This window comes from Venturia canescens, chromosome 1, assembly GCF_019457755.1.
Source record: "Venturia canescens isolate UGA chromosome 1, ASM1945775v1, whole genome shotgun sequence".
Classification (NCBI taxonomy): Eukaryota; Metazoa; Arthropoda; class Insecta; order Hymenoptera; family Ichneumonidae; genus Venturia; species Venturia canescens.
Window position 1 is genome coordinate 4395509 of NC_057421.1, and position 25612 is coordinate 4421120.

At 39.5% G+C, this 25612-nt stretch overlaps 1 protein-coding gene across 1 annotated transcript; it reads right to left on the reverse strand.

The window, feature by feature from the left end:
- Window positions 1-3417: 3417 nt before the first annotated feature.
- Window positions 3418-5680, reverse strand: LOC122407384 (venom allergen 5.02-like). Its single transcript, XM_043413566.1, has 5 exons — window positions 5524-5680; window positions 4787-4894; window positions 4633-4714; window positions 4281-4533; window positions 3418-3724 (listed from the first exon to the last, which is right to left on the reverse strand). Exons 1-5 carry the CDS (start codon window positions 5614-5616, stop codon window positions 3577-3579), a joined length of 684 nt encoding a protein of 227 aa, XP_043269501.1. The 5' UTR covers window positions 5617-5680; the 3' UTR covers window positions 3418-3576.
- Window positions 5681-25612: the final 19932 nt, after the last annotated feature.

Here is a 25612-nt window from a genome sequence, read left to right on the forward strand (position 1 = left end):
TCCGCTCATCGGGGCGGACCGGCCTCGTTTGACTCTGCCATTTCTTGTGTTGAAATTAAAATGACATTTGAATATCGCACTTTTTTCAAAATCTGTTGTCAATCGATTCCTAAGAAAGGATTCTTTTTGTACTAAATAAGAGCACCCAATGCATTATCGTTCTTCGAAATCCAATTTTTTTTCGCAAGACGAATGTTGATAGCAAGATACGATGTCGATAAGGAAAAAAAAAGTGAATTGCTCTACAAGGCGGAGTCTTTTGTTTAATTTTCATTTATACAATTGATCAAACAATTGATGGAACAATTGGAATCCATATTTTCCTGTTAACTCAAATTGCAAAATGAGGAAAAAATGAGAATGATTTACAAAAAAATTAATAGTTACAGCATTATTTTTGTATTTAGTTATGCAAAAGCTCATGTTTATGGCCGCCACAATGATGAACGATGTGTACATGTCAGAATTAGTGAACGATCGTGCTCAGACTATTTAAACTCAGTGAATGCGATTATAGAAAAATGTAATTTGTTGTATTGATGCGAGGACTTGGGGTACTCGTGTTCGATGGTAACACCAGAGGGAAGCAGGAAATTCCATCGCTGCGTTTCTCGTCGGTCTATCGCAGACGAAAAGTTTCGCTTCGTTCGATCTCGTTTCTCTCTTCCACACGTTGCGTAATGTTCTGTAACTTTAGCATAGTTTGTATGAAGGAAGATTGTATTTTTTTCAACGCCCCCTCCTCGGTTCCTTCTCTCTCGATTTCTTTCGTATCACCTATAAGAACGAGAAAAGGATGCTTAACGCCTGCTGCGATCCTATGTCGCGATGCTCTATGACTGCGCACTCGTGGTCTCTCATCTTTGCACTCGCGGAGAGTTCGGATGCTGGAGCAGATGCGGCTCGTCTCGCTCGGTGTCTCTCCGAGCGCGCCACGAGGCTCTAGACCTTTCGCGAAATGTGTTAGCGAAGGGGAACCACACCGCGGGGATCGTGCACACGTTTCCTTTGATGTCACGTAAGGTGCTCATCTCCCGCTCGCTCCCGCGCCCCGGATTCTCCAGTCACGATCTTAATTTTATTCCTCCGTGTGCTGTCCGTTAAGATTTGCCGCACGAACATCACACCACCGAATAAAAGCAAGCCAACTAGAAATCGGAGACTTCCAATGAAACGACGATGGCGTCAAGATTATATACGAGTCAATTGATTACGTTCTATTCCTTTAATATCATTCATTCGACGATCAGCTGACACGAGCCTCCGCGGAAGCAGAAATCATTTTTAATATGAAAAACATTTTTACGATTTTTCGCACTTTTGATGTCGAGTATTTCAATCGTTTCAATTCGTATTCATCGTATTCTATGGGTGTCTAAATTGCGTCGATTTTTTACTTCCTAATTAGATATATATATTTTTTTTTTTCACTTTTGAGCTGGCAACTATAAGCTGCTACATGTGTTGCAATAAATAGTTGTGATGTTGAGCTGGTCCGGGGTTTGTTGTTAGGGGTTGCATCCAGCGATGCACGCTACCCTATGTTGCTTTGGTTGCGTTTATTCAGTCCGGAGTCTTTCTCGTAGATCCAGTGGTTTGTGTTTTTTTAGTCTTCTCGAGATAGATTTTCCGTCGCGGAGGTTTGATGCAAATGGGTTAGGATGGTTAGCGTTTCGTAGCTTGTGCATTGTTTTTGTGCTGTTTTTTTTTATCGTGTCTATGCCGAGATCCTTGTGTAGCCTGGCGTTGGTGACGTACCAGGGCGCGTTTGCAATGGCGGAAGTGTCTTTGATTGAAATCTTTGCAGTATTTCAATGTTGGAGTTACTTCCAGTTCCCCACAGTTGTATTCCTAATTAGATATAATCATTTTAGATTAATGTCAGAGCTATTAATTCGAAACTGTATATAAATTTTTTCAACTTATCTTTTGGCGAATGAAATTGAAAGCCATTAATTAAACGGGGATCCATCACTGTGACTGAACCCGAAATTTCATTCGAGCCTGGCGAAAATACTATACTTTTTTATGTAAAAAATCGCATTAGAGAGCGCATAGAGTAATCACAAAGGGAAATGCAAGAGGAAAAAAATTTTGAAAAAAAGGCAGAAAGTTATGACAGCCAATCCAAGAAGAAACAAAATGCCAAAATAAGCAAATGTGAGGTTACGAGTCCTCATTACCAATTTCGTTCAATATTTTTAACGTAATATATCTTTATCACTAGTAAGACAATCGTTTCGAATTTTTTCCCAAACCTTCATTATACACTTCGTTGTTATTGCGTATGTTTTTCATAAACTTCGTAAAAAGCTTTCATTCGTTATATGGAAAGATAAACGATTTTTTACGTATAGTCCTGTGTATTTTTCTTCATGTTTAAACAGGTTTAAACCAATAAGACGAACCTTTTAAAATTTGATACGCGTGTCAGTCGATTACAGATTTAAGCTTTGTGTAAATTTCAAGACTTTCTTAAGAAAATCGTTTCGTGCATGAGCTATCTTAACAAGTGAAAAAAACGTCAAAAACTTACACCCAAATATTTATGCTCAGTACATTATTTCTTGACGATTAAATTAAAAATTGCAACTCCAGATAATTTTCTTTATTTCCCACCAACGAATTCGATTATTAATCGCTGTTGTATGGAGAAAACTGCATTTTAGAATGCCTGCTTACAATAATAACCCAAGAGATCGATCAATTTCACGAAAATTTGATAAGAGCTTTGGTAAATATTGCATTTTTCTTTCCAAGTTTAATTAGGCTCATTCGTTTATGAAATTCTTCTCACTTTCATGAACGGTGAAATATTTGCGGAAGGTTTTCGTCGAGAGAGTGCTCTCTCCCACAGAAAAGTGGCATGCATGCAGCCGGTAGCAGTCATCAGAAAAGGAGGTCACTCGCACGAATGCAACGCACAAAACCGGAACGCATTCGAACCGTGTCTGTTTTCGTTATTGCAAATGTCTTTATTCGTTTCGACGATTGGAGGAAAATGGGACAAAGCGTATAGTATAACGAAATAAATTCGGCAATTCCTCGCTTTTTTATTTTTTTATTTCTGCATCATAATTCGTGTCCGTTTGCAACGCGAAATTCAGTTAATCCCAAATATTGCTCATTACAAAAAATGTATTGAATCTGTGCATCGTCACTCACTTGAAAGACTTTGCAAGAGTTCGACTCCGTCGCTTTCGACCTTGGATTGGTCGGTTTTGTCGATGTTTATTTTATGGTTATGGATATTTTTACTTTCTCAAGTCCGAACTTAATTCTTCATCAGGCTTGAATGGACATCTTTTGAGAACTGCCATTTGAAGAAAAGCGAATGTTTCAACTTTTTTGAAAAAATTTATGTTTACGATTCGAAGAGAACAGGGAAATTCCGTAATAAATTCTGCCCTCCCAGTGTTCGATTAGTTCAACTTTTATTGCTCGAAGTTAAAAGTACAATGTAAAGTTAATAAGAAAACGATCCTTTGAGATGTTTTTTTGGAACTGCCAATCCGTTGACAAAACGTCACCGGCTCGATGGAAACTTAAATCTATTACGAAGTGACTGGAAAAGTGTTAGTAGCCAGGCCCATCATTGCGTTTTCCCAGGGAACCGTAGTAGCATAGGAGATGATGATTAAACTCGTCGTTTTTCTTGTACGAGATGAAACCGCATCCCACCGAGTTGGAATAGTCAGCAACCTGCCTTTTGTATCGGTAGAATCTACAAAATTGGGCCATCGATTACACACGAAGAATAAACAACTGCGAAAGCTGTTACGAAGCAAAATGGAGCGATTTCAATTTCACGACTTTCCAAGAGTTTAATTTTCTCGAATTTTTAAACACGATGAATCTCTTTTAAGGTATTTTTTCCATAGAATCGTTCTCTACCGTTGTTACTATTAAACAATCCAAAGTCATTTCAACTCTGTTTGTTCATTCGTTATCGGATGCAACCAATCAAGAAACCGTAGCTGAATTTGACCTGGCGATTAGAGAGCATGGTTCAGTCGGTATCTCCAAGGTTTACTGAGGAATTTTTTCCAAGCCGTACATTCGATCAGGATAAAAATAACCGAACCCATTTCTGCTATGCTTCTTCATAGGCTGGTCCGCTGATCGGATGAAAGTTGTGGAAAAAATTCAACTTGATAAAGATGAAGTTAAATGTCTGAATCATACACTCGAGGGCCTGCGATATAGTCGAATGACAATGAGTCGTGTAACTCAGAGTGCGAAGCCAGAGTCATTTGGTTTCGAATTCATTCTATACTTACGGGTTTATGTAGCCGTAGTCGTAGTTGTAGGGGTCGTTAGGAAGGACATTTGGAAAATTATTCTGTTGAGGCCAATCATTGAAGTTTGGACTGTTGGGATACGTGGGGTATCCAGGAAAGTTATAAGAACTGGGGAAGTTGGCAGAAGGATTGGGCATATTTTTTAATCCATTCAGCGAAGAGCTAATCATGCTGGCGAGGTTCACCGGTTCCTTATAGCTGCTTTGGCTATTCGAATTCAACTGTCCGCCAGCTATGGAAAAAAATCGTACAACCATTTTAAATTTAATTGTTTTTACTGAATGTTGATACTGAACGTGAGCGAAGAACCTTGAAATAAAAAAAAACTCACGACTCTTGAAGCACGGGTTTTGCTGATCGCTACATTGGTTCGTCCAAGCTTGAGCCTGCAAGGCTAACTCAGGAGACCATTTCTGTCAAGTGAAGAAAGGCATTGAAATTGTACCGAGTTTTTAGTTCTGCGATTACGAACTGAACATTCTTACCACTTGTCCGCCGTAGTGTGAATCGAAGGCATTAAGAACTTCTCGGATTTGAGCATCGTTGAAGCCGTAAGTAATGACTTCACCACAATTCTGACTGGGTTGTTGGGCCTACAAACAGGAAATTTTCAATTTTATTTTCGTTTTTCGTCACAAATGATTATTCCGAATTGAAGTGAATGATCGGTCACTTCATTTGTTTTCTTAAGAAAGTGTTGAAATTTACACAAAGTTTAAATCGATAATCAACTGACACGTATATCAAATTTCAAACGTTGAAATTTTAAACGTTGAAGATTGAACGAAATTAGTAATGAGCACTCGTAACCTCACATTTGCTGACTTCGGCATTTTTTTTCTTCTTGGCTTGGCCCATGCCTGTCATAGCTTTCCGTCGTTCTTTTAAAACTTTTTTCTTGTTCCATTTCCCTTTGTGATTACTCTATGCGCTCTCTAATACGATTTTTTACATAAAAAATTATAATATTTTTGCCAGGGACGAATGAAATTTCGAGTTCAGTCAGTGATGGATCCCCGTTTAATTAATGGTTTGTTATTTCATTCGCCAAAAAATAAGTTGAAAAAATGTATTTACTATTTTAAATGAATAATTCTGACATTAATTTAGAGCGATGATATCTTTAATTAGGAAGTAAAATTCGATCCAATTTAGACACCCGTAAAATACAATTCTACGAGCATGATATACCTTAAGTAATGCAAAAAGAATTATTACTTACGGCGTTTAGGTCACAATTGTATGGGGGTTGTTGTGCCTCGGCAGAAACTGCGAGGATCGCAGCGACAAAAAGACTATACAGACCCCGAGTCATTTTGAGTTTTGTCGTCGCTAGAGTGATTCGTTAGATCGAATAGTTGACTGTGAGAAGATATGCTCCACCGATCAGTATTTATATGTGACAAGTGTTACGCGAATTAATACCACGACGCAAAAAAAAGGAACGAATCATCAGCACTGTGTACATTGAGTGTGCTGTTAATGTGCTTGTTCAAATTTCCATTCTTCGTTATCAGCAGACGTTAGTATTTCTATAAAATTCAATAACTTGTCGTGATGAGTCAGATGAAGTAAGAGAAAGGAAAGAGGAATGACACAAGTGGCACAGTCTGACTATATAAGAGTTCTTATTATCGTGTCCAATTCTTCTTGCCTCAACTAGTCAATACGATTTTTATTAACGACAAAAAAGTAGCTTCGACCAAAACATTGGCGAGGATCCAGGCTCGAATGCTCTGCTACCTTTGTTTACAAAGAGTGATAAGAACGACCTTGGTACTGATCAACTCCAGTGTAGAATCGGCGTTATTAAAATCATGTTTGTATTTAAAAAAAAAAAAAAAATAAAATAAATAAATCATTTTTCGAATATAATTTTTGATGTGGTTATGGATTATCGTGTTTTAATGAAGGCTCGATAAACGCTTCTGGCTCAGAGTGTATATTGACACGTTTTGGATAACCAATAAGTCGTTCTCATTCCATGATCAATTATTGTACTGCCAATTACATCCTGGGTCAATATTAGAGGCCAGAGATAAAATAAAATGGGACGAATTTATTCCCGTTTTCAGTGGAGTTGTAACTGATCATAACGAATTTTTGAAACTCAACGTTATACTTTTTGACTTTTAATGAGTGTCTTGAAATTTCTAAAAAGTTCATCTTATTGAAGGTGAATTTGGCAGTTCAAAATCCTTGAGTACGATGCAACTTTTCTGCCTCTTCTTCATTCCGTTAGATATATGGATAAATGGGAAATGAAAGTTTGGGAAAAAATTCGAGAAGATTGTCTTACTTGCGATAAAGAAATATTACGTTGAAGATTGAACGAAATTAGTAATGAGCACTCGTAACTTGACATTTTCTTACTTCGGCATTTTTTTATTCTTCGCTTATGGCCCATGCCTGTCTTCCTTTTAACACCTTTTTCTTGATCCATTTCCTTTTGTGATTACTCTATGCGCTCTCTAATGCGATTTTTTACATAAAAATAAACTATAGTATTTTCGCCAGGGACGAATGAAATTTCGGATTCAGTCCGTGATGGATTCCCGTTTAATTAATGGTTTACTATTCGTCAAAAAATAAGTTGGGAAAATTTATTTCCAATTTTGAATCAATAACTAACTGTATTGTAGAACGGTCGATATTTCGAAATTTTAAAAGTTGTGATATCAGTTTGGAGAAAAATAAGTTATTCGAAATTCTTATTCCCGATCGACTATTCAGCAGATTGCGCGTTTGATCAAAAATTCCTTCTTTGAATTCATATTTACCCGAAAATATATATTTCAATAGTTTTCATTTCGAATGCAATTTTAACAGACCATCCGAATGTCAAAAGTTTATATTTTCGAATTCAAAATGGAGAGTAATTGTTTTACAGACAGACCAGAATATAGAGTAGCAGAAAATCGAAAGTGAATTTTTCGAGCCTATAAAACTTGGATATGCAGAATAGCGATGGCTCGAAAAGGCGAAAGTAAAAATGGCGATGTTTAAAATTGGAGATCACCGGTCTGAGTAAGTGAGTGAGTGAGACGCGTGTATTTGGAGCTCCGCTGCATTTCTTTATTTTGATCGATCGACTTTCTAACGTTTCGCTATTTTGACCGTTCGACTTTTTGGTGTTTCAGTATTTCAACCTCAGTAATATTTGGTCTTTCGTTATTATATTTTCAAAATTGTGAATTTTCACAGTATCGCTGACTGTAGTAATTTATGAATCGAAAGAGTGATAGTCGAATTTTCGAAAAATCGATATTTTAGTCATCGTCCTATGGGCGATTGTTACATTTTATTTTCGATGTAAACGTTCTTCGAACTTTGCAGTTTCTGCTTTATTTATTTTCGGCATTCAAAGCTCTAGCCGAATCTATCCGTCTCCATATTATCATTCGAAGTTTATAAATTCGAGATTTTAGCTGTTCGAAATTTTAGTCATTCCAACATTTGATCCCCACCCACATTAATTTAAAGTGATAATATCTTTAAAAAAATCGATCCAATTTAGAAACCGATTAAATACGATCCTACGGGACCTTAATCTGATATTGTTTTATGTAAACACTGAATAGTCCGAATTATCTGAATACTGAATGTGCGATTTTTCGAAACTTATCGTTATTTTTTAACTCTTTATGATATCTTTTTTGTATCAGCAAGTTCTATTCACGAAAAACGTCACATTGAGTTTCTAAAAAGCCCGTATAATTGCAGATTATTTTGGCAGTTGAAATAATCTCCTCATCAGCCGATCCGAAGACATTCGACAAAACAGACGTAAAAATCTGCTTATTTTAACCGATATACTCGCACGTCCCATGTGTCTAGTAATCTCATGAAAGCGAATGTTGAAGAAACCAGGCACGTTCGAAATAAGACAACGCCAATCAAAGCAAAACAAGCAGCGCCGCGTTATGAAATAATGGCAACTTTTCAAATGCACTTTTAACGTGATTTCGCGACGGTTGGTTGACGCGTGGAATTGCGAGTTGAAAGAAAAATCCTCGGAACGTTGAACGAGTAGAAGGAAAAAAGAAGACCCGCGAGCGCGAGAGTAAAGCTGGCGAAATTCCTCAAAGTGACTTCCGCGTTAACGAAAAATAGCGCGCGGCTTAGAATCCACTGCATTCTTGTAAAAGCATATCGAGCAGCCACGAAATGTAGCTTCGTTTCTAATTCATTGCAATTAATATATTCATGCCCGGAAGACAATACTATCACGATACTTATGCTTCGTCCTGCATTTTTGCCCGTACAAGGCGAAGCGTGTAACTCTCGATGTGTTGCACTCCCGTACATGTGTGTATACGAGCATATTAGAGACGTTCTTTTCCATCCGTGGAGAAAATCAATTTCACCAACAACTTAATGAACATGCATTTTTACGCTCATTGCCGAGAGGGAACTTTCAGAGCCTCGTCGTATCGTTCGTGTCTGCAAGAAACGGACGAGCAGCAAAAAAAGTCTTTCGGAATGAGTTCCACCGCCGCATTTTTCATAATTAATAACAATTTTCAGATAAAACAAGCGTAAAAAGCTATTTCAGTTTAAAATTAAATCTGCACGGGAAAATGTGAGGAAAAATTTAGCGCACGAAATGAGCAGTTTCTGTAAAACGGCTAACATTCCGAGTCAATCTGGATTCAGATTCCACGTTTATTCGATAAGATTGAAAAAACGAAGCATATATACCCGTGCGCGAGGACGATAATCGGGAATGATCACGGTATGCATAAACGATTCGTTCTAGCGATGCTCACGGTTTATTTACGGGCTCGTAAAACCTGCAACACACGCCACGACAACGCATACCTTTTTGTTTCTCCGCCTTTCTTCCTCCTTTTGCTCCCTTCTCGCGTGTAACGCTCGAGCCCCGCGGGCGCAAATTCAAATTTATAAACGATCATATGCTTGTTCGCATTCGCTGTACAAGTACCTACAAGCCGTTGGCTCGATATATTTATCGCATTTTTATCTCTATCCGAATAGGCCGGACTTCAAGGGTTTGGATTATTCCCAAAGCGCATATAAAATCAATGATTAATGAATGCGCTCGAGCCCTCGCGTACGAAGCCCGCGGAACATATACCTCTCGTCGTCTCAACACCGTCGTTTCCATGTTTCGATTTTTCATCTCCTTCTTTTTGTCTCTCATGTTCAACCCCTTCATGGCACTCGCGATTTTCTCATTGCTCCGATCCTCCACCCCGCGATGCCTCGAATTCTCGACCGTTTTGACCCGACACTCTCTTTAAATGAAAAATCGGCGACGTTTGAGCGTGGAATTAAATCAATCAAATGCAATCCTCGTATCTATGAATCCTTCCCTAAAATCGAGTCTTCAGTTAATCGAATAAAACGTTAATCGCTTCATCGGCTTTGGCCTTAATTTTCCCGAAAGTGGTGCTGATTCGACGCTTCTCTTATGCATGGAACCGGAGATCTTGGATTGATCAAAAAGGACTTTGCCAGTGCCTGATTTTTTTAAATACACACGGAAAGAATTGAACGGTAATAATTAGCGTGAATGAAATTCACTGTAAAATCTATCGGATATATTTGACTGCAGGGACAAGTACCGAAAAATATTTATTCCAGTAACGCATTGTTAAATTTTCAATATTTTGCCCAATTTTCACTTTCACAATAGTCAATATTGCAGATTGTCAAATTTACGGTACGTATACTGAAACTTACAAAACGTTTAGTGAAATTTACGGTGCCTCACGGTTAAATGTCTTTGCCCTAACGCAGGCGTGTCGATCACTCGTTTCCGAATTTCGTAGCACACTGAAACGGTGATTTACACACTTGCACAGGGCCTGCCGTGTTCCCAGTACAGCCGCATCCTAGCACAAACATTCGTATATGAAAATTTTGACAGTGCAGCGCGGTGAAATTCACAGTGAGGTCAAAATTTACTAAATACTTGGGTAAAAGTTCCTACTGTGAGCAATGAATATTATTTTTTTAACAGGAAAATTGAATTTCTTTTCCACAATAATATCATGAATCGCAGCTCGTAACCGCATCATCGTAACTGGACGGTAATTTTTCAAATTTAATTCTCTCCGTGTACTCGGGGTTAATGTGAAAATATAAATATTTCGAAAGTTTTTTCGCAACACGAAGAGCTCAGTATGCAAATCGAAATGTTTGTCTGAAGGAATGTTTGTACGATCGATATGCATAATATTTTGGCGAGAATCTCGAAGAATAAAGTGTTCACCGATTCAGGGTGGTCTCGAAGGGGTGAGCTCGAGAAAAGGCGTATATACCAGCGAATAAAAATTTATCGTTTCGCACGCTCGTGTATGTACTTGGTCCACGAAATTTATATAATGCATTTTCGTACTCGCGGTCGCGTACAGATTACACGATTACAAAGAGCCCAATGGGCAGATTCGAAGGCGAAACACGTGGAACGTTTGAAACATGCAACAGTAAGAGAGACGTGGGCCGCGTTGGATCGAGGGAATAACCGCGGCGAACCGGTCATTCCCTCGAACTCAGCAGCCGCTCCACTGCAACGACCAATATCTCTCGGTTAAGCAGCTCGCGAGCACTTTAACTTTTAAAAAATCGCCAATAAAACGAGGAAAAAGACGTCGCCCACGCCTTTCTCACAGGTACGACCGGTTTTCTCTCGTTAAATTCGTTTAAACGAAAATCGTCAAGAATGAAAATGAACGAGGCGTTATACTCTAGTGAGCATTCTTTAGCTGGACCGAACCAAAGCTCGCGAGCAGCAATGACGAATATTATCACTTGAATTCCTTTGAGACAAAAATAGTCTTTCGAGAGAACTTGAACTTCCATTGTTTGAAGAATTTTTATGAAACTACGATCGTGTCTCGAGTCTCGATCCGGGCATGCATTTTCATGCTGTAACATATATCGATTTTTATGATTTTTCAAATAAAAGTTGACGAGGGATAACGAATGACAACTTTTATTTTAAAAATCATAAAAATCGATATATCTTACAAATGGCGCCCCATGCACGACCGTTGGGCGCCAGTTTTAACATCTATAGATTTTTATGATTTTTCAAATAAAAGTCGACGCGGGATAACGAATTACAACTTTTATTCCTTTATATTTCCTTTTCAATTTCGATTAGGCGTTCAAAACGATATTACTTGAATTAACAATTTGAATTCACGCTCTCACTCCTCACAGTTCGCGCACTCACTCATACACACGTCTTACAATGCTCGTCTTCGCGGGGGTCGGTCGGGAGACAAATTAGAATTCATAGATAAACTTTTATCTTGCGTGCAGTTTCCGATGAAACGTCAACTTTTATTTGAAAAATCATAAAAATCTATACACGTTACAATGCGATTTTTATTTCAATTTCAATCTGAACTTCAACCGGATTTTTTTCTCTCTTCCGCCATTTCAACCGAAAACGAAAGAAATTCTTCGAATTTATTGTGTGATTCGTCCGGGAGGGGAAATTAAGCATCGAGAAAAAGGAGAGTGCAATCGACAATTTAGAAATTTCACTTGATCCAAGACCGAAAGAGAGTCAAGAGAGGAGAGAAAGAGCCGCGGCATTGCTGCTCATAATGGAGGGTTTCCGTTTCCGCTGGTGATTCTCGAATAGCAATGAGACTCGAATCTCCCTTTCTCACTCAGTCCGTCTTTTTTCTTCGCGAACAGCATACGAGCCTTTTGAGTTGTTCGTCGAAGGAGATAGACAGAGAAAGAGCGAGAGGTGCAGGCCGGAAGGCACTCCGTTGCACCAGGTGAGCCACACCGCCTGCACCTGAAAGATAGATCTGGCATCGATCGGCGCGTGCTCAAGACTCGAGCGACTGCACAACGTTCTCGTGGCAAATCCAAGAAAAATGATCGTGCCCACAACACAATCATTCTTTTTTCGTATGATTTATCGTCATATTCGGTTTTTCATACGCGTGGGTGATTTTTTAAACTGAATGTTTATTAACCTTTTAAGGACGGGGATTTATACGTTGAAATCAACCTTTTTTTTATACAAAAATTTATACAAAAATTATACAAAAATATCGATGATTTTTTCAAGTGGAGTGCCCTTTCCAAACTAGTGGTCGATATTTCGGGCAGATCCGTGTCCTATAAAGGTTAATCGAATGAATAAATTTTTAAAATTAGCCTTTTCGTTTGATTATTTATTGAAAAAATTAATAAATTTTAGTCCAATTCGGAAGGTCCAATATCGAGGGACGAGTAAGTGCCTGAAGCTAACAAAAAAAAAATGAAAATACTCCCAGCGTCGACTGACAAAGCCATTTTATTCTGAGAGAAGATCTTCATGAAATTTCGAATTTTCCTCGAGGCTGTGCTTTACATTCCATAAATCGAATGTCGTTCGATTGCGTAATAAAATTTGAGACGAGATTTCGTAACGAAACTTGAGACCATCATATAAGAAAACTTGGCATTGAAATCGGAGGGAAAGATCTCAGGATTGACATTTTATGGGGTTTCGAATTTTTGTAATAGTACTTTGATCGACAGGAGAGAATATGCGGTGGAGATTAAAAAAGTGGAGGAAGTACGAGACCGGCCGTAAATATCGCACGACAGAAGTGTGCGGTGTCGATGCTTCGATACGTCGAGAAGGAAAAGCTGTGTATACGACTCATGAACCTCCAGCTAATTATCCGCACGGTTGCGGATATTCGAGATCTCAGGACAACGACGTCGAACACTGCGCACGATAAAGTATTCTCCGCTACGTGTTTTTAAGTACTACGTTGAGAGCTGTGGAGCGTAATGTTACGAAACTGACGTCGAAAGTTTGAGATAGAATAGAACTGAGGAATATTAAGCTGCGGAGTACATGCAGGAGAGTTGAGAGACTCTGGAAGAAGATTTCTTGCACCAGACTGCAAATCTTTTTACGAGATTCGGTGCAGCAAGAATGCAAAGCGCATGAGATTTCGAGACCGATTCGAGCGACGAAGATCACCCTGAATAACGGTGTAGGAGGAAAAAGAAAAATTTGAGAATGCATCAAACATTTTTTGGGTCTAAAAGTTTTAGATCGTGTCCGTATGGGACCGTGTTTTACGGGTGTCTAAATTGGCTCGATTTTTACTTCCTAATTAAAGATATTATCACTCTAAATTAATGTCACAGTTATTAATTCAAAATTGAGTTATAATCCATCACTAAGTGAGCCCCAAATTTCATTCGTCCCTGGCGAGTACACTACAATTTGTTATGTGAAAAATCGCATTAGAGAGCGCAAAGCAGGGAAAACACAACGGGAAATAAATCAAGATAAAAGTGTTAATAAAAAGACAGAAGGCTATGACAGGAATGGGCCAAGCCAAGAAAAAACAAAATGCCGAAATAAGCAAATTAAATGTGAAGTTACGAGTGCTCATTACCAATTTCGTTCAATATCTTTAACGTAACATTTCTTTATTACTAGTAAGACAATCGTCTCGAATTTTTTCCCAAACCTTCATTGCATGCTTCATCGTTATTATTGTGCACGTTTTTCATAAACTTCGTAAGAAGCGTTCATTCGTTATGTGGAAAGGTAAACGATTTTTTACGCACGGTCCTGTGCATTTTTCTTCATATTTAAACACGTTTATCTAAATAACCAATAAGACGAACCCTTTAAAATTTGACACGCGTGTCAGTCGACTACCGATTTAAACTTTGTGTAAATTTCTAGACTTTGCTTAAGAAAATCGTTTCGTGCATAAACTACCTTGACGAAGAAATTAAATTTGTTGATTCGACGAAACTTCTGTTGATTCAGCGTCGTTTTCCTCATTACGAGAAAAATATATATTTATTTGAGCCAAAAGTTGAATGTTTGAATCGAACAAACTTCATTCATCTCGCCACGATTTAATGCGCGCATTGAACAAAATTTTTGTTGGCCCATCAAACTTTTTTCCCACTCGATGATTGATTGGGGGGTCTGTACATAATTTTTAATGAAGTTCCAATACAGTGCTAAAAGCATCGAAACAGAATAAACACGTAATGAAAAACCGTCTGCCGACCAAGATTCCCTTCTAAATCCATTGCAAAACGATTCGAAGGAACTCTCATTAAAAAATTGATGTATTCCTCATTAATATTGAAGAATGATGGACGATAAAAAACACAGTGAAATTATGTTAAAATATTACAATACCCAGTTAAAGTGCGTGTTAAGTTGTTCCTCACGCAACTGCTTTTAATTATTATTTTCTAGCGCGTAGCTAGAAAAATTTATCAAAAATCATCGAACCACCGATTAATTTTCAATTCGACGAGGAAGCACGTGGGACATTCTTGTCCAATTAATTCAAAAAATAGATGATTTTATTGAATATTAATGTGCTTTTAATAATTCATCGTGAATGATTTCGTTGAAAAACTGTTCGAATCGGAGCTTGGTTGTGAGGATGCGAAGATGGCTCCGTGCAATAGAAGAAGTCCTTGCGTTATATTGCTTCTCGGTCGAACGACCTCTCGTCTACGATTGGCCAGGTAACGAGGTACGTTACGCAATCCTCGTCGTTCGACCTTAAGCCTGGCGTCCGGCGGCCCCGTCGGCGGTTACAATCGCGCAAGTTTCAAGCTGCGTCCGAACCTATTCGTATAAGCATACATTTGAATAAGTAGAAGAAAAAAGCATGCAAGCGACGTCGGATCGGTGGTCGGCTGTTGAAAGTTATCGTTGCTCATCATTGACCGATCTTTTCGTTTCAATGCCTCGTTAAACTATTTAATTAATCGGTTTTTTGTGCGTGCCTCTTTTGATTCGATGCACGGTTCTTCCTTACACGAAAATTCATCGCTTACGCGAGCGAGCTCTCGACGTTGAGCAATTTCGTGTGCCAGAGTTCACGGGCACGAACAATCGACTCTCTTCGCGTTGACACATATTTCGGCTCAATTGTCTCTACGTTTGTAGCTTCCTCGTTATCCGGAATATCCGGATTTAGTGTTCGTACGATAATTTTCTATTTTGCCGAGCACCGAATACGCAGCCTCGCGAGAATGGAAAAATATCGATGGGCCTTTCGATCCGATGTTTTCATGGCGACAGGATTCTCCGGCGATTAGATACCTTTTCTCTTTCGCCAAACGCGAAACGATGGCACATGAGCCTCTTATGTAAGCGAGGCGTTTCGTTTATTTTCGTCAGTCCGAACCGGAGCGTCCGAATAACTGAATAATAAGCGTCCTGTTTGTTGGAGCGAGTAACGGGGTCGACACTACGGTTATAAAAGGGACAAAATAGATGGATCGAAATGAATTTGGTTCTCGGGACAGTTGACGAGTTTTATCGACCAATATCTTCCCCGCATGAAGCATCGTTGAGTTCATATTTCGCGGCTGTTCGAGCTCCGGAATTCAGTATTATGATTTTAAGGCGATTTTAAGGTGAAAAAAATCAATTTTCAACGAATTATCAAGAGGCCGCTGCTTCTTTGCGCTAGGAAAATGCTAACGCGGAGTCCGTCGACGATGACGAAGACAACCGGTCGAACGAGAGTCTCGAGATCGTCGCTGACCGTATTTTTTTTCGTCCCGCAGCCTGCTATTATAATATCGTTTTTTCCCGAGTAACTTCCCCTCGTTTAACGGTACAAAACAGTTCGTATCCTTCGCTCGGTTATCCCTCGGAGAATCCGACACTTTGGGAGGCCGTCTGGGTGAGAAACTCGAACACGCCGATGCTAAGGACGCGTGTAAATTGGCTCACCTTCGCTTTCGTTTCGTTCGGACATGTGATCGTCGCGTCATTCCTCGTTTCAATGAACCACGCGTCGGCCCGAGATCGAGATCGAGAAAAAGCGTCGAAACGCTGCGCTCAAAAAGCCCATCTCAATTTTTATGATCGGTTTTTCTTGCTCGAACGTTCGCCTCCTCCGCGGCTACGTGTGCGAATTGACATTCACTTTTTTCTTTCATTTCCTTAGGTCGTCTCGCGTGGTTATGTATTCGACGATGACCCCGTCACAATTCAAGGTTCATTTCTACTTTCGAGAGCTCTCCAAAAACGCTCGATCTTCATGGTCGGTTCTTTTGATATCGAAAGAGCGAATATTGGTCATTCAAACGTCTGACGTCTTTCGCGTTGACCGTTTTTCAAGAAATCACAGTCCTCGACGCATCGTTCCTTCTCCAAACACTGCTTTTCTCTTCCGGCGAAATGTTATTTTCGTGAAAAAAAGATCCCTCGCTTCCTCAGCAGGCCACCGGGATAGAAATTTTTCGTAAATTCGTACGATTTTTGCGCTTCTCCCAAATCACGTCGGTGTCTCGTTATTCGGCTTCAGTCAAACTCGAAAATAGTAAATGTCTTTGTAAACAAGTAAACTGTGCGCACCCACGTAATACAACATTAAAGTTTCTATGCGAAGCACACGGATCGTAGTTTCAGCGTAGGTTCGTAGTCCGTTAATTATCAGTCAGCAGGTGTTTCGGGCCGAGAAGATTCCCTTCTTATTTCTCGCAATCAATTGCAGCAACACGAGAGAGGCTCCGCGTATGCAGCCGCGTCTTTCGCGAAGATTCTTCTCTCCTCTTCGAGAAAACTCGATCTTTGACGTAATTTCGTCTACTTGTCTACGTAACAGGAGCCTCGAGGAGCCGCCATTAAGAGAATGCAAAGTAAAAAGACCTGAAAAGCCTCCATAATCTCTCACGAACACTCAAAAAGTCCGCAATTATGAAAGATTCTCTGAACATTTTTCAAATCCATTTGGAGTAGTTCCTCGCCACGCGGTGCATGTTAAAACTTCACCGGAGCCCCTTTTGTGTGCTCGCAATTCCGTTATTTCACGCGTGCCACATTCCACGATGTTCCATTACAAAAAAGCTCGCTTTCAACCCACGGGCCGAACGCTCTAGAAAAAATGGGCTGCGGGGCCTTTTTGCGATCCGTTAAACCTCCTCGAAGAAATTCACTTTCGAAATTTGCAGCCGTCTCTCTCGGACTCACCGTGAGAAAACATCGAGCGACCGACCGATACTCTCAAAAACCGACGACGAAAAACCGATGAATAAATTCGTTCCGATGACAATATCAGAGCAGTTCGTAACGCCATTAAATATTGATGTTTTCAAGGCTGTTAGAATGTTGGCAATGACATTATAATCACTGATATTACAACGACCCACGTTTACGTCATTATTTTAAGTTCAGCCTCCACGATGGTTATGATTCGGTGCATTAAATATGCATCTAAAAGTGCCCTGCTCATCGTCGAGTTAACCAAAGCCACCGCAATCGTACAAGATACGGATTGCAATAGCTTTGGGCCACGTAAAACGGTGACGTATTATGCACACGTGTGTTTGTGTACGTGTAAGTTTATCGGATTAGATAGAGAGGAAAAGAGAGAAAGAGGCGCCGAGAGGAAGCGAGACGGGAGAGGAAGATGCCTGGAGAGGTGAAAGGTGCTCTTCTTACGTGATTTTACAATACCAGGCCGTGAGTAAAGAGCCACGAGGATGATGATGCCCTTTCGCGAGACTCTAATAAACCTCCGCTAAGAATCTCCTTCGCTACGGTAAAACCAACACGCGTCCGCCATCATCCCGACGCCGCTTCCTCGTGACGTCACAAAACATCGGCAAAACATCGTGGGTGTCATAAAATCACTGGATCATCTACGAAACACGTTTTTTCGGGCAAATTTCTCGAGCCGAACGCGGAACGCGAAGTGACTTTGTCTCCGAATCAGATTCCCGGATCTCTTTCTCCTTCCAAATCTACAATTTTAAAGATTATCTTTGTCGTGATGGATGTAAAGAAATATTTGAACGCGATCTCGAGGAGGAGGAAAGAGCAACTCTGAGCTCGTGAAGAAATGCTTGAAACTGAATTCGTGTGGAATATTCATGATGAAACCGTGTGTTGAAATTGATTTAGACCATTCGTACCGTTGAAAGGCGCCCATCCCTGATCGTGAGGGTGCAAAATGCCCGAAGCAGTATTTCCTGCCACTCCAATATATTAAACTCCATATGCTACATGTCGAGGGATATAAACGAGCGTTTGCAGACTCGTATCCGTTATTTTTAACTCGTTCTGCAATAATGACTGAGATTTAATCAGCCCCTTGATCTCAAAGCACTGTCGAGCTCTCCATTGCCATAATAAACTGGTGACTGATAAATCTTCTCTTTTCTCTAGAAGTACCAGAGGGCAGGAGAACGAAAGCCGAATGCTCGTAGTTTCTGTGTATCCACCAATTAAACCTCAACCATAATCATTATACGCTCCGATATCGTTCAACGCGGCGCAGTGCAATTGAACGAGATTCAAAAAAACTTTTCACTCAAATTATAACGCTGTCGAGAGAAAACAGAAAAATCGACTGAACGAGAAGCATGTTTGGGATTCCTATCTCGAGTTTGCGTGGGCTCAAATTCTTCGGTAAATTAGTAATTCTCAAACGAGGCAATTGCAATTTATGAATAAAATCGTTCGCGGGTTAGGAATAATGATGACGATGCATGTTCTCATCGGTCGGCGATTGAGTCATTAAACTCCGAAGCCTCCGGAGAGGGCCCGCGTCTTCGAAATCGATATAAATTCGTATTTCGATCGGGAATGAGATGAAACATTTCGCAATCATAAATTTGTGTCAAAATAGTTCGCCGCGGCTCATTTTATGTTGAATTTTCAATTAAAATTTTTATTCATCTTCCTTCGCGGCCGAGTGCGGATTTACGAGCTATGAAAATTTAACGCCTCCATCCAGAATTGGAAAAAAATGTTCCGAGGAGAGAAAAATCTTGGGGCGAAAATGAAACATAAAAGATGTAAAACCGAATGGAAGTGTCAAAGTTCATTAATATGCAACGAATCCACAGGGAGCTGTCGTTAGTGCTTAAAACTTTTGAGCCCGAATCGAATATCTTTTTATTAACGCACGATCGATCCGCTAATCGCGATCAACCATTTAATCCAGAATGATAATAAAAGTTCGAGCTACACGAGCAGGAAGCATTTGAAGGAATCTCAATACTAATTTTAACTCTCGAAGAACCGTGAAGCGGTTTTGACGAGCGTGTTTAACGCTCAACATCTCCGGAAGATGTCAACGATACCGAAACGAGTTTTGCTCCCGCGTCGTGGCGTGGTCCGTCCTGTCATAGACCAGGAGCAAAATCGTCAGGAGCAACATGCAGGACACGAAGAAGTATATCTCTCGGTTTAAATGTCATGAGATTCACACAGCCATTACACGCTCCGCAGCCACTGGTTCGCGTTATATCATTCGACGTCCCGCTTCTTCGGCTATAACCATAAAACCGTGGATACGCGTCGGCAGCATCTTCGTCGACGCAGTTCGGATGTCATGTGTTTTAAAAAATATGAATTACGAATCGTGCATTCATAACGCTAATGCAATAATAAAACGAATCGCTTGTCTGGAACACGAAAAGTTGACGGTGCCTCGGTACAATTCTACCGCTTCCAAGTTGACTCTCCCAACTTCTCGTGACAACGCGTCCGAATTAAGAATGCCTGTGAGTTTGCCCGTCCGATGCAGGTTGAAAAACTGCGAATTGTGAATTCGACAAGGAACGAAATTGGAGAACAAGTCGAATTATTCGAGGACTTTTTACATCATTTCGTTGGACTTCGACGTTGCAAACTTCAGTGCCATCAAAACTGCAGGATAAATGACCGATCCAACGTTTGAACGGCACATCCGGTTTACGTCAAGCATTTACCGTGTGAATTTAAAGTAAATAGCAATGTTTCGTCACTCTTTTCGATACTCTGTAACGTGGGCGATATGCCCGAGCAGAATCGATTCTCGAACGTATCTTTCATAGGTTTTCTTACATAACACGAAATGTTGGTTTATTCGTATCTAGAAATAAATTGAGATCACTTTGGTAATTTACATCTATTAATTCCAATAGACGGTTTATTCACAAAAATTACTGCAAAAAGTAATCAGAATGTTTCCGTAAAGAAGTCACGAATCGAGAAGTTGCCAATTACCAAATTTGTATTTATTCCACAATCCAAGGGCGAGATAATTGCGGAAAATTCCGTAAATTATTTCGAAGTAACATGTACAGTTTTTTTTGTGTGATTTTTCCTCGAGCGCTGATTTAACTCCTTCAATTTAAAATAAAAGGTTACAGATTAGAAAATAATGTGAAAATTAAGGCGAAAACGAAGCCGACCCGTTGAAATTACGATGAAAAATGGAAAGCGCACCAGTATTAAACTTTCTCGATATTGACTCGACGATTTAATTGGAAAAAAGCGGCGATTCAATCCCCGTAAAGTTAAATATGTTTGGCTGAAAAGATACGGAAACAATAATTTGTGAAGTAGAACCAAAATAAATGGACATTCGGAATCCCGATAATTTGGAGCGATTAGAGAAACGGATAATTCGCGAAAAAGCAATTGAACTCGATTGCGCGATCGAAGTGGGAAAAAAGGCAATTACGTATCATTGCATGAGTTAACACCTGTTAAAACGCAATAGCACGAGTGAGATGAAAGGAAGAGTGTTATTTACGAGGATATGTAAAAAGCGAAATGCTTATTTATCCGAGTCCATTAAAACAAAGCCTCGCGCACGGAGTATATTAATTTTGCGTGCGGATTTGCTGGCGCAAAAGATTGGCAGTAAAAGCGAGCGGTGCTCTCTCGCGGCGTCGCGCTGCGCAGGAGTATAACGAATGTGAAAATAATGGAATTCGGAGCAGCCTCTGGAGTTACGATGAGCATTGCAAAATATCCAAGGTCGCAGTTTCGCGAGGAGTAAAAGTTCTGGAGAATTTAACAAAACGAGATATTTCAGCGGGGAGAATTAAATAATTACGAGTTAACAACGCGCCTGCGTTCTTACAAAACGCTTCAAACGTTTATCTCTAACCAAGCAACCTTACGAAAATCATCAGTTTTAATGGAGTTATTATCCGTTTTGGCTACTTTACCCTTTGCGAGGCGACTCGCTTCGAAAAACTCGGATCATCCTCGAAAAAGTGCCGTAAATGGTGTCGCAAGTTTGCTGAACTTTCGAGCGACTCAGTTAATCGCGCGGTGAATATCAAAAATGTTTACGGATCCTTTAACATTATTTGAGCATTTATACGATCGCTTTGGCATTATTACCGGGGTTTCTATCCCCGGATTAGTGAAGTGGTCCGCGCGGCGATAATCCGCCGGATTAACGATGCATAATTGTTGGAAAATATCTATGGGGAAAAATGTTTATGCGCTTGATCAGTGTTGCGCACGTTCGAATGCACGAGAAGCGACAAAATACCGAGGGTCTTTAACTTCGAACGCGAATTTCCCTCCGTCTCAAAAGGAAGGAGAGAGGATAGTGAGAGCCAGAATTCTCCCGAGCCGTTGACGTATATACGCGAGCTCTGAGCGACGGCCTCACGAAGGACGTGTGAGATTGTCGATCGACGCTTGCCTCGCAACAAATTTTATAACACCTCAAGGTCTCCTTGTACGCAAACAAGGGAAAAGTGAAAGAACACCAAGGTTCTTTCCAAATGACAAAAAAGTCTGATTCAAATTAATAATTATAAATTTGTTCCTCATTTCTGTCCCATAAATTTAGACTCATTTTTTCCACGCGCTCGAGTAACCATCCGTGTCGAACTGAATATTCAAGAGCCATCTCGATTTACCTATACTCATCGCTGAAGATCGTCATCGACGGGGAATCATTTAATGCTTCAAGGCCATTCTCTAAATTTTATCAAAATCATCCTTTTTTTCACTTTATCAAAATGATTTATTTTATTAGAATGAGAAATGTTGTTATTCAATGAAACTGAATCGAATTGTTTGAATCAGTAAACGAACATTGAATGAAAAGTCATTGAATATTGTCTAAATCGAAATTTCTTTTCTTATGTTTCGATTTTCTCAAAATTATATTTTTACTCTGACGAAATTGAAGTATTTTGATGAACAAATAAAACAGCAGAAGCTTTGAATTAAAAAAAAAAATTGTATGAAAAATAATTTCGTTTTGTCGAAACCGGAATTTCTCGCCTTAAAATATGATTTTAATATTCGCATGTAATAATGCAACTGAATGAAAATATTTTAATGAATAAACAAAATATAGATGCAAAACGTTTGAATGCGGTTGAAATAAAGTTTTCACTCAAATCTCGATTTATTCGTTTTTGAATGATCATTTAATAAAGTGTTTTCTAGCGCCATTTTTAATCGCTGGTACGATTAAAAAGATATTTGAGCTGAGACAGAAAGGACGAAAGGTGACTAAGGAAATTTGAAATGGTCGCCATGTGAAATGTTACATCGTCGAGCGCGTATCACATTCGAATCTTCAACGTAGCGTTCGGCTATTTTGCACAACGCTGATTGTAATCAATCGAAAGCTCCGTTTCGCGACTGTGTTCGCGCGGGAACTTTCTCGTGAGCGTTATGGGGTATGAAATGAGCGACAAGGGACATGAAACGCGAAAATAAATGCTGCAAACTCATGGCGACCTTAGCGAATTTATTTCTCGATTTTTAGTGCCACAATAAATTGCGTAATTCAACGTGTAAAAGTTCGTGGGTCTCAGAAAATAAAAAAAATAAAATAAAAAAAGGAAGTAAAAGATAAGGAGGAAAAAATCGTCAAAGAAATATGCGTGACCGCGAGAATTTTCGTATTTGTCAAGCGCTCGCGGTTGAAGCAAGAAAGCATTTGTTTATTCGAGATTCTTCACATTCAAACTTTTCTCACGCACTTCGTTGCGATCTCTAAAAGATTCAACGTCGAACAAGAAGAAAATGTAGCTCAGGCCGGTTTTCTATCGTGTGGGAAAATATGACATTGGCTCGTATTTCGTGGCAGTATAATTAGCCAGCAATTGTCACTGTTTCAACACGTTTTTCCTTCAATTTAAAATGAAAACGCGTTGAAAAAGCTAATTGGCATACTTACTCACACATTTTTTCGAACAATGCGGTCAATCGGTGAATACTAAGTGAATTAATAATGCTAATTGAGCTCCGGAACCAGGCTAATTTTGATCGGTTAAACTGCGTCTTACTCGGCATAATTATGGGACGAAATAAGCAGAGTTACATTTTTATGTACCGTGCACTAGTTTATTAGCGTTGTGCTCGTTTTTAAATTGTTTCACCATTGGAACGTATGGCTCGAGGTGTTTTTCTTTGCGTTTTATAAATGAGCAAAAATTCTTGGTGACTCATAAAAAAATTACTGACCAACTGTTTTTCATAATTCAACAAAACTTTTTCGTACTTTTATCGTCATAATTTCCTTCTCGGATCATACTTCCGTTCTCAATTACTCGAGAATAAATTTTGCCCCATTATTTCAATGTCCCCTTAAACATTTGTTTTACTCAATAAATCGATGATTTGTTATCCAACTCAATATATTTCATTGCTGTTTATCAATAACCCATCGAAACTAGTGACCCATTGATTCAAAAAGAGAAAACAAAATTCACCAAGCTTCATCAAATTTTAGGAAACAAAGTGGAACTTGTTGAATCGATAAAACTTTTCATTTATAAAAACCAAAAGTTTTTGTTCGTTCAGCAAGCCAAATTCTTGAACCGAACTTTGTTTTGATCAACAAGTTCCATTTGCTCGCCACGATTTATCGGAGCAACAAGAATTCTGTCAAATTCTACAGAGTCGATGAACACTGGCTGTGACTCAATTCGTCCTAATTATAACGGGGCACGTGAATTGGGCAACCCCGTTGATTATATCGTTAGGAGGATGCTTACCAAAAGTCATGAGCCGATTTTCACACGCACGTTCCAGGTTCGCTCGATGCTGACGAAAGACAACGAATAATTCGACGTTGTTCCTGAAAGATATGCTCGGAGAAGAAGAAAGACGAAAGCGCGAGTGATCCGTGAAAGTATTATGTATGAAGCAGGATACAATTAGTCCAATCGACAGCCGAGAATTTTCACGATGAGATACGGATCTTATGTGCCTGAGTATGGACGGGGCGTTCGATTTTAATTAACGAGAAGGATCGTGACGAAAACAATAGAGCCGTACGGTTATGGAGGCCACGATAAGACGAATGCAACGCCACCATTTTTTTCCAGCTTCGAAAACTCCAAAGTCGTCTTGGCTCGTCTCTCGAAACCGACAACCATCGTCATGGGACAATTCGGACCTAGATTTCCATCATTTTTATATTATTTCGTGCATCAATCGAAACGCGGCGCTTTGCAGTCGTGGAGTATAATTTTTGCCAAAGATTCCTAAGACAGCTTACGAATTGCGTATCAGAACTCTGAGAGTTTCCACTATAAACGTTGTAGTAGTACACGGGAAAAAAATGTAGAAATTGCCATGTCACACCATAGCGTTAGGGTTCTAAGTCATATTTTCAAGTCAATTCTGAATAAGAACTTTCAAATTGCGTATTTTGCTATGACAAAGGTTTAAATTGTGCTATTTTTTTCCTTCGTAGTTCACAGAGGAAACATTGTAAAATTTATGTCGACTCGATGATGAACTGTAAAGTAGAATTATTAATGCCGTTTTTCTATGTTTGGTACTGTTTTCACAATCGAAATTTACAGTTGAACATAATAAACTTTGAGGAGCAGCTCGGCCACAAGGATCGATGATCCGCCGAAGTGTTCAAAAATTTACTATGGTACGCAGTAGAATTTCATTCGAGCTTTTACGACAATATATTGGTGCACATGGGTATCGATAAAAAATGTATTATCTACGTTCACGAGAATTAATAAACATATCTAATACCAAATTTTATAAAACAAGTAAAACGAAAAACAGTTTCATGACAATTATCAAATGGAACATTTCGAACAGGTGAGCGTGATCCCCTGAAGAAAAATGTGTAAAAATCCGTTTCGTCAGGTAGCGTTACAGAGAGTCGAATGGAATGCGAGGAAAGGTCGACCTTCTGTTTTCTTTTCTTTCTTTTTAATTGCCAGGTCGCTTCTATGTTGTATTTAAGGAGGTTAACGTCGATTAACCCCGCGATGTACCGCACTTCGATCAAGAATCCTCGTGCAGTGGAGGGCACAGGCGAAGAGTCGTGATAATTTATGGATTGAACTTAAATTTACGAATACGAGTGCAAGGCTCGTATCGATCGAATCGTAACACTTTCTTCAGGACACGTTCAGTTTCTTGGGGGCAACTGTTTTCGGAGTATCTTTTTATTTTAGGGTATTTTTTATTCCAAGCCAATCTCATTGACCAAGTAAACCAACAAAATTTGTCGTCAGCCACTCGAAGAACGTTGGCCAATTCAGTGTTTTGGAAAAGGATGCAAAATTTAATTTTTTATCACTAAATT

What these genes read in the sequence shown, in the direction of transcription:
- LOC122407384 (XM_043413566.1), bottom strand. Translation starts at nt 5,616, where the DNA reads ATGACTCGGGGTCTGTATAGTCTTTTTGTCGCTGCGATCCTCGCAGTT. An exon ending in CACACTACGGCGGACAAGTG is followed by an intron (nt 4,715 to 4,786) that starts GTAAGAATGTTC and finishes TTCACTTGACAG; the next exon opens with AAATGGTCTCCTGAGTTAGC. An exon ending in GACTACGGCTACATAAACCC is followed by an intron (nt 3,725 to 4,280) that starts GTAAGTATAGAA and finishes CCAATTTTGTAG; the next exon opens with ATTCTACCGATACAAAAGGC.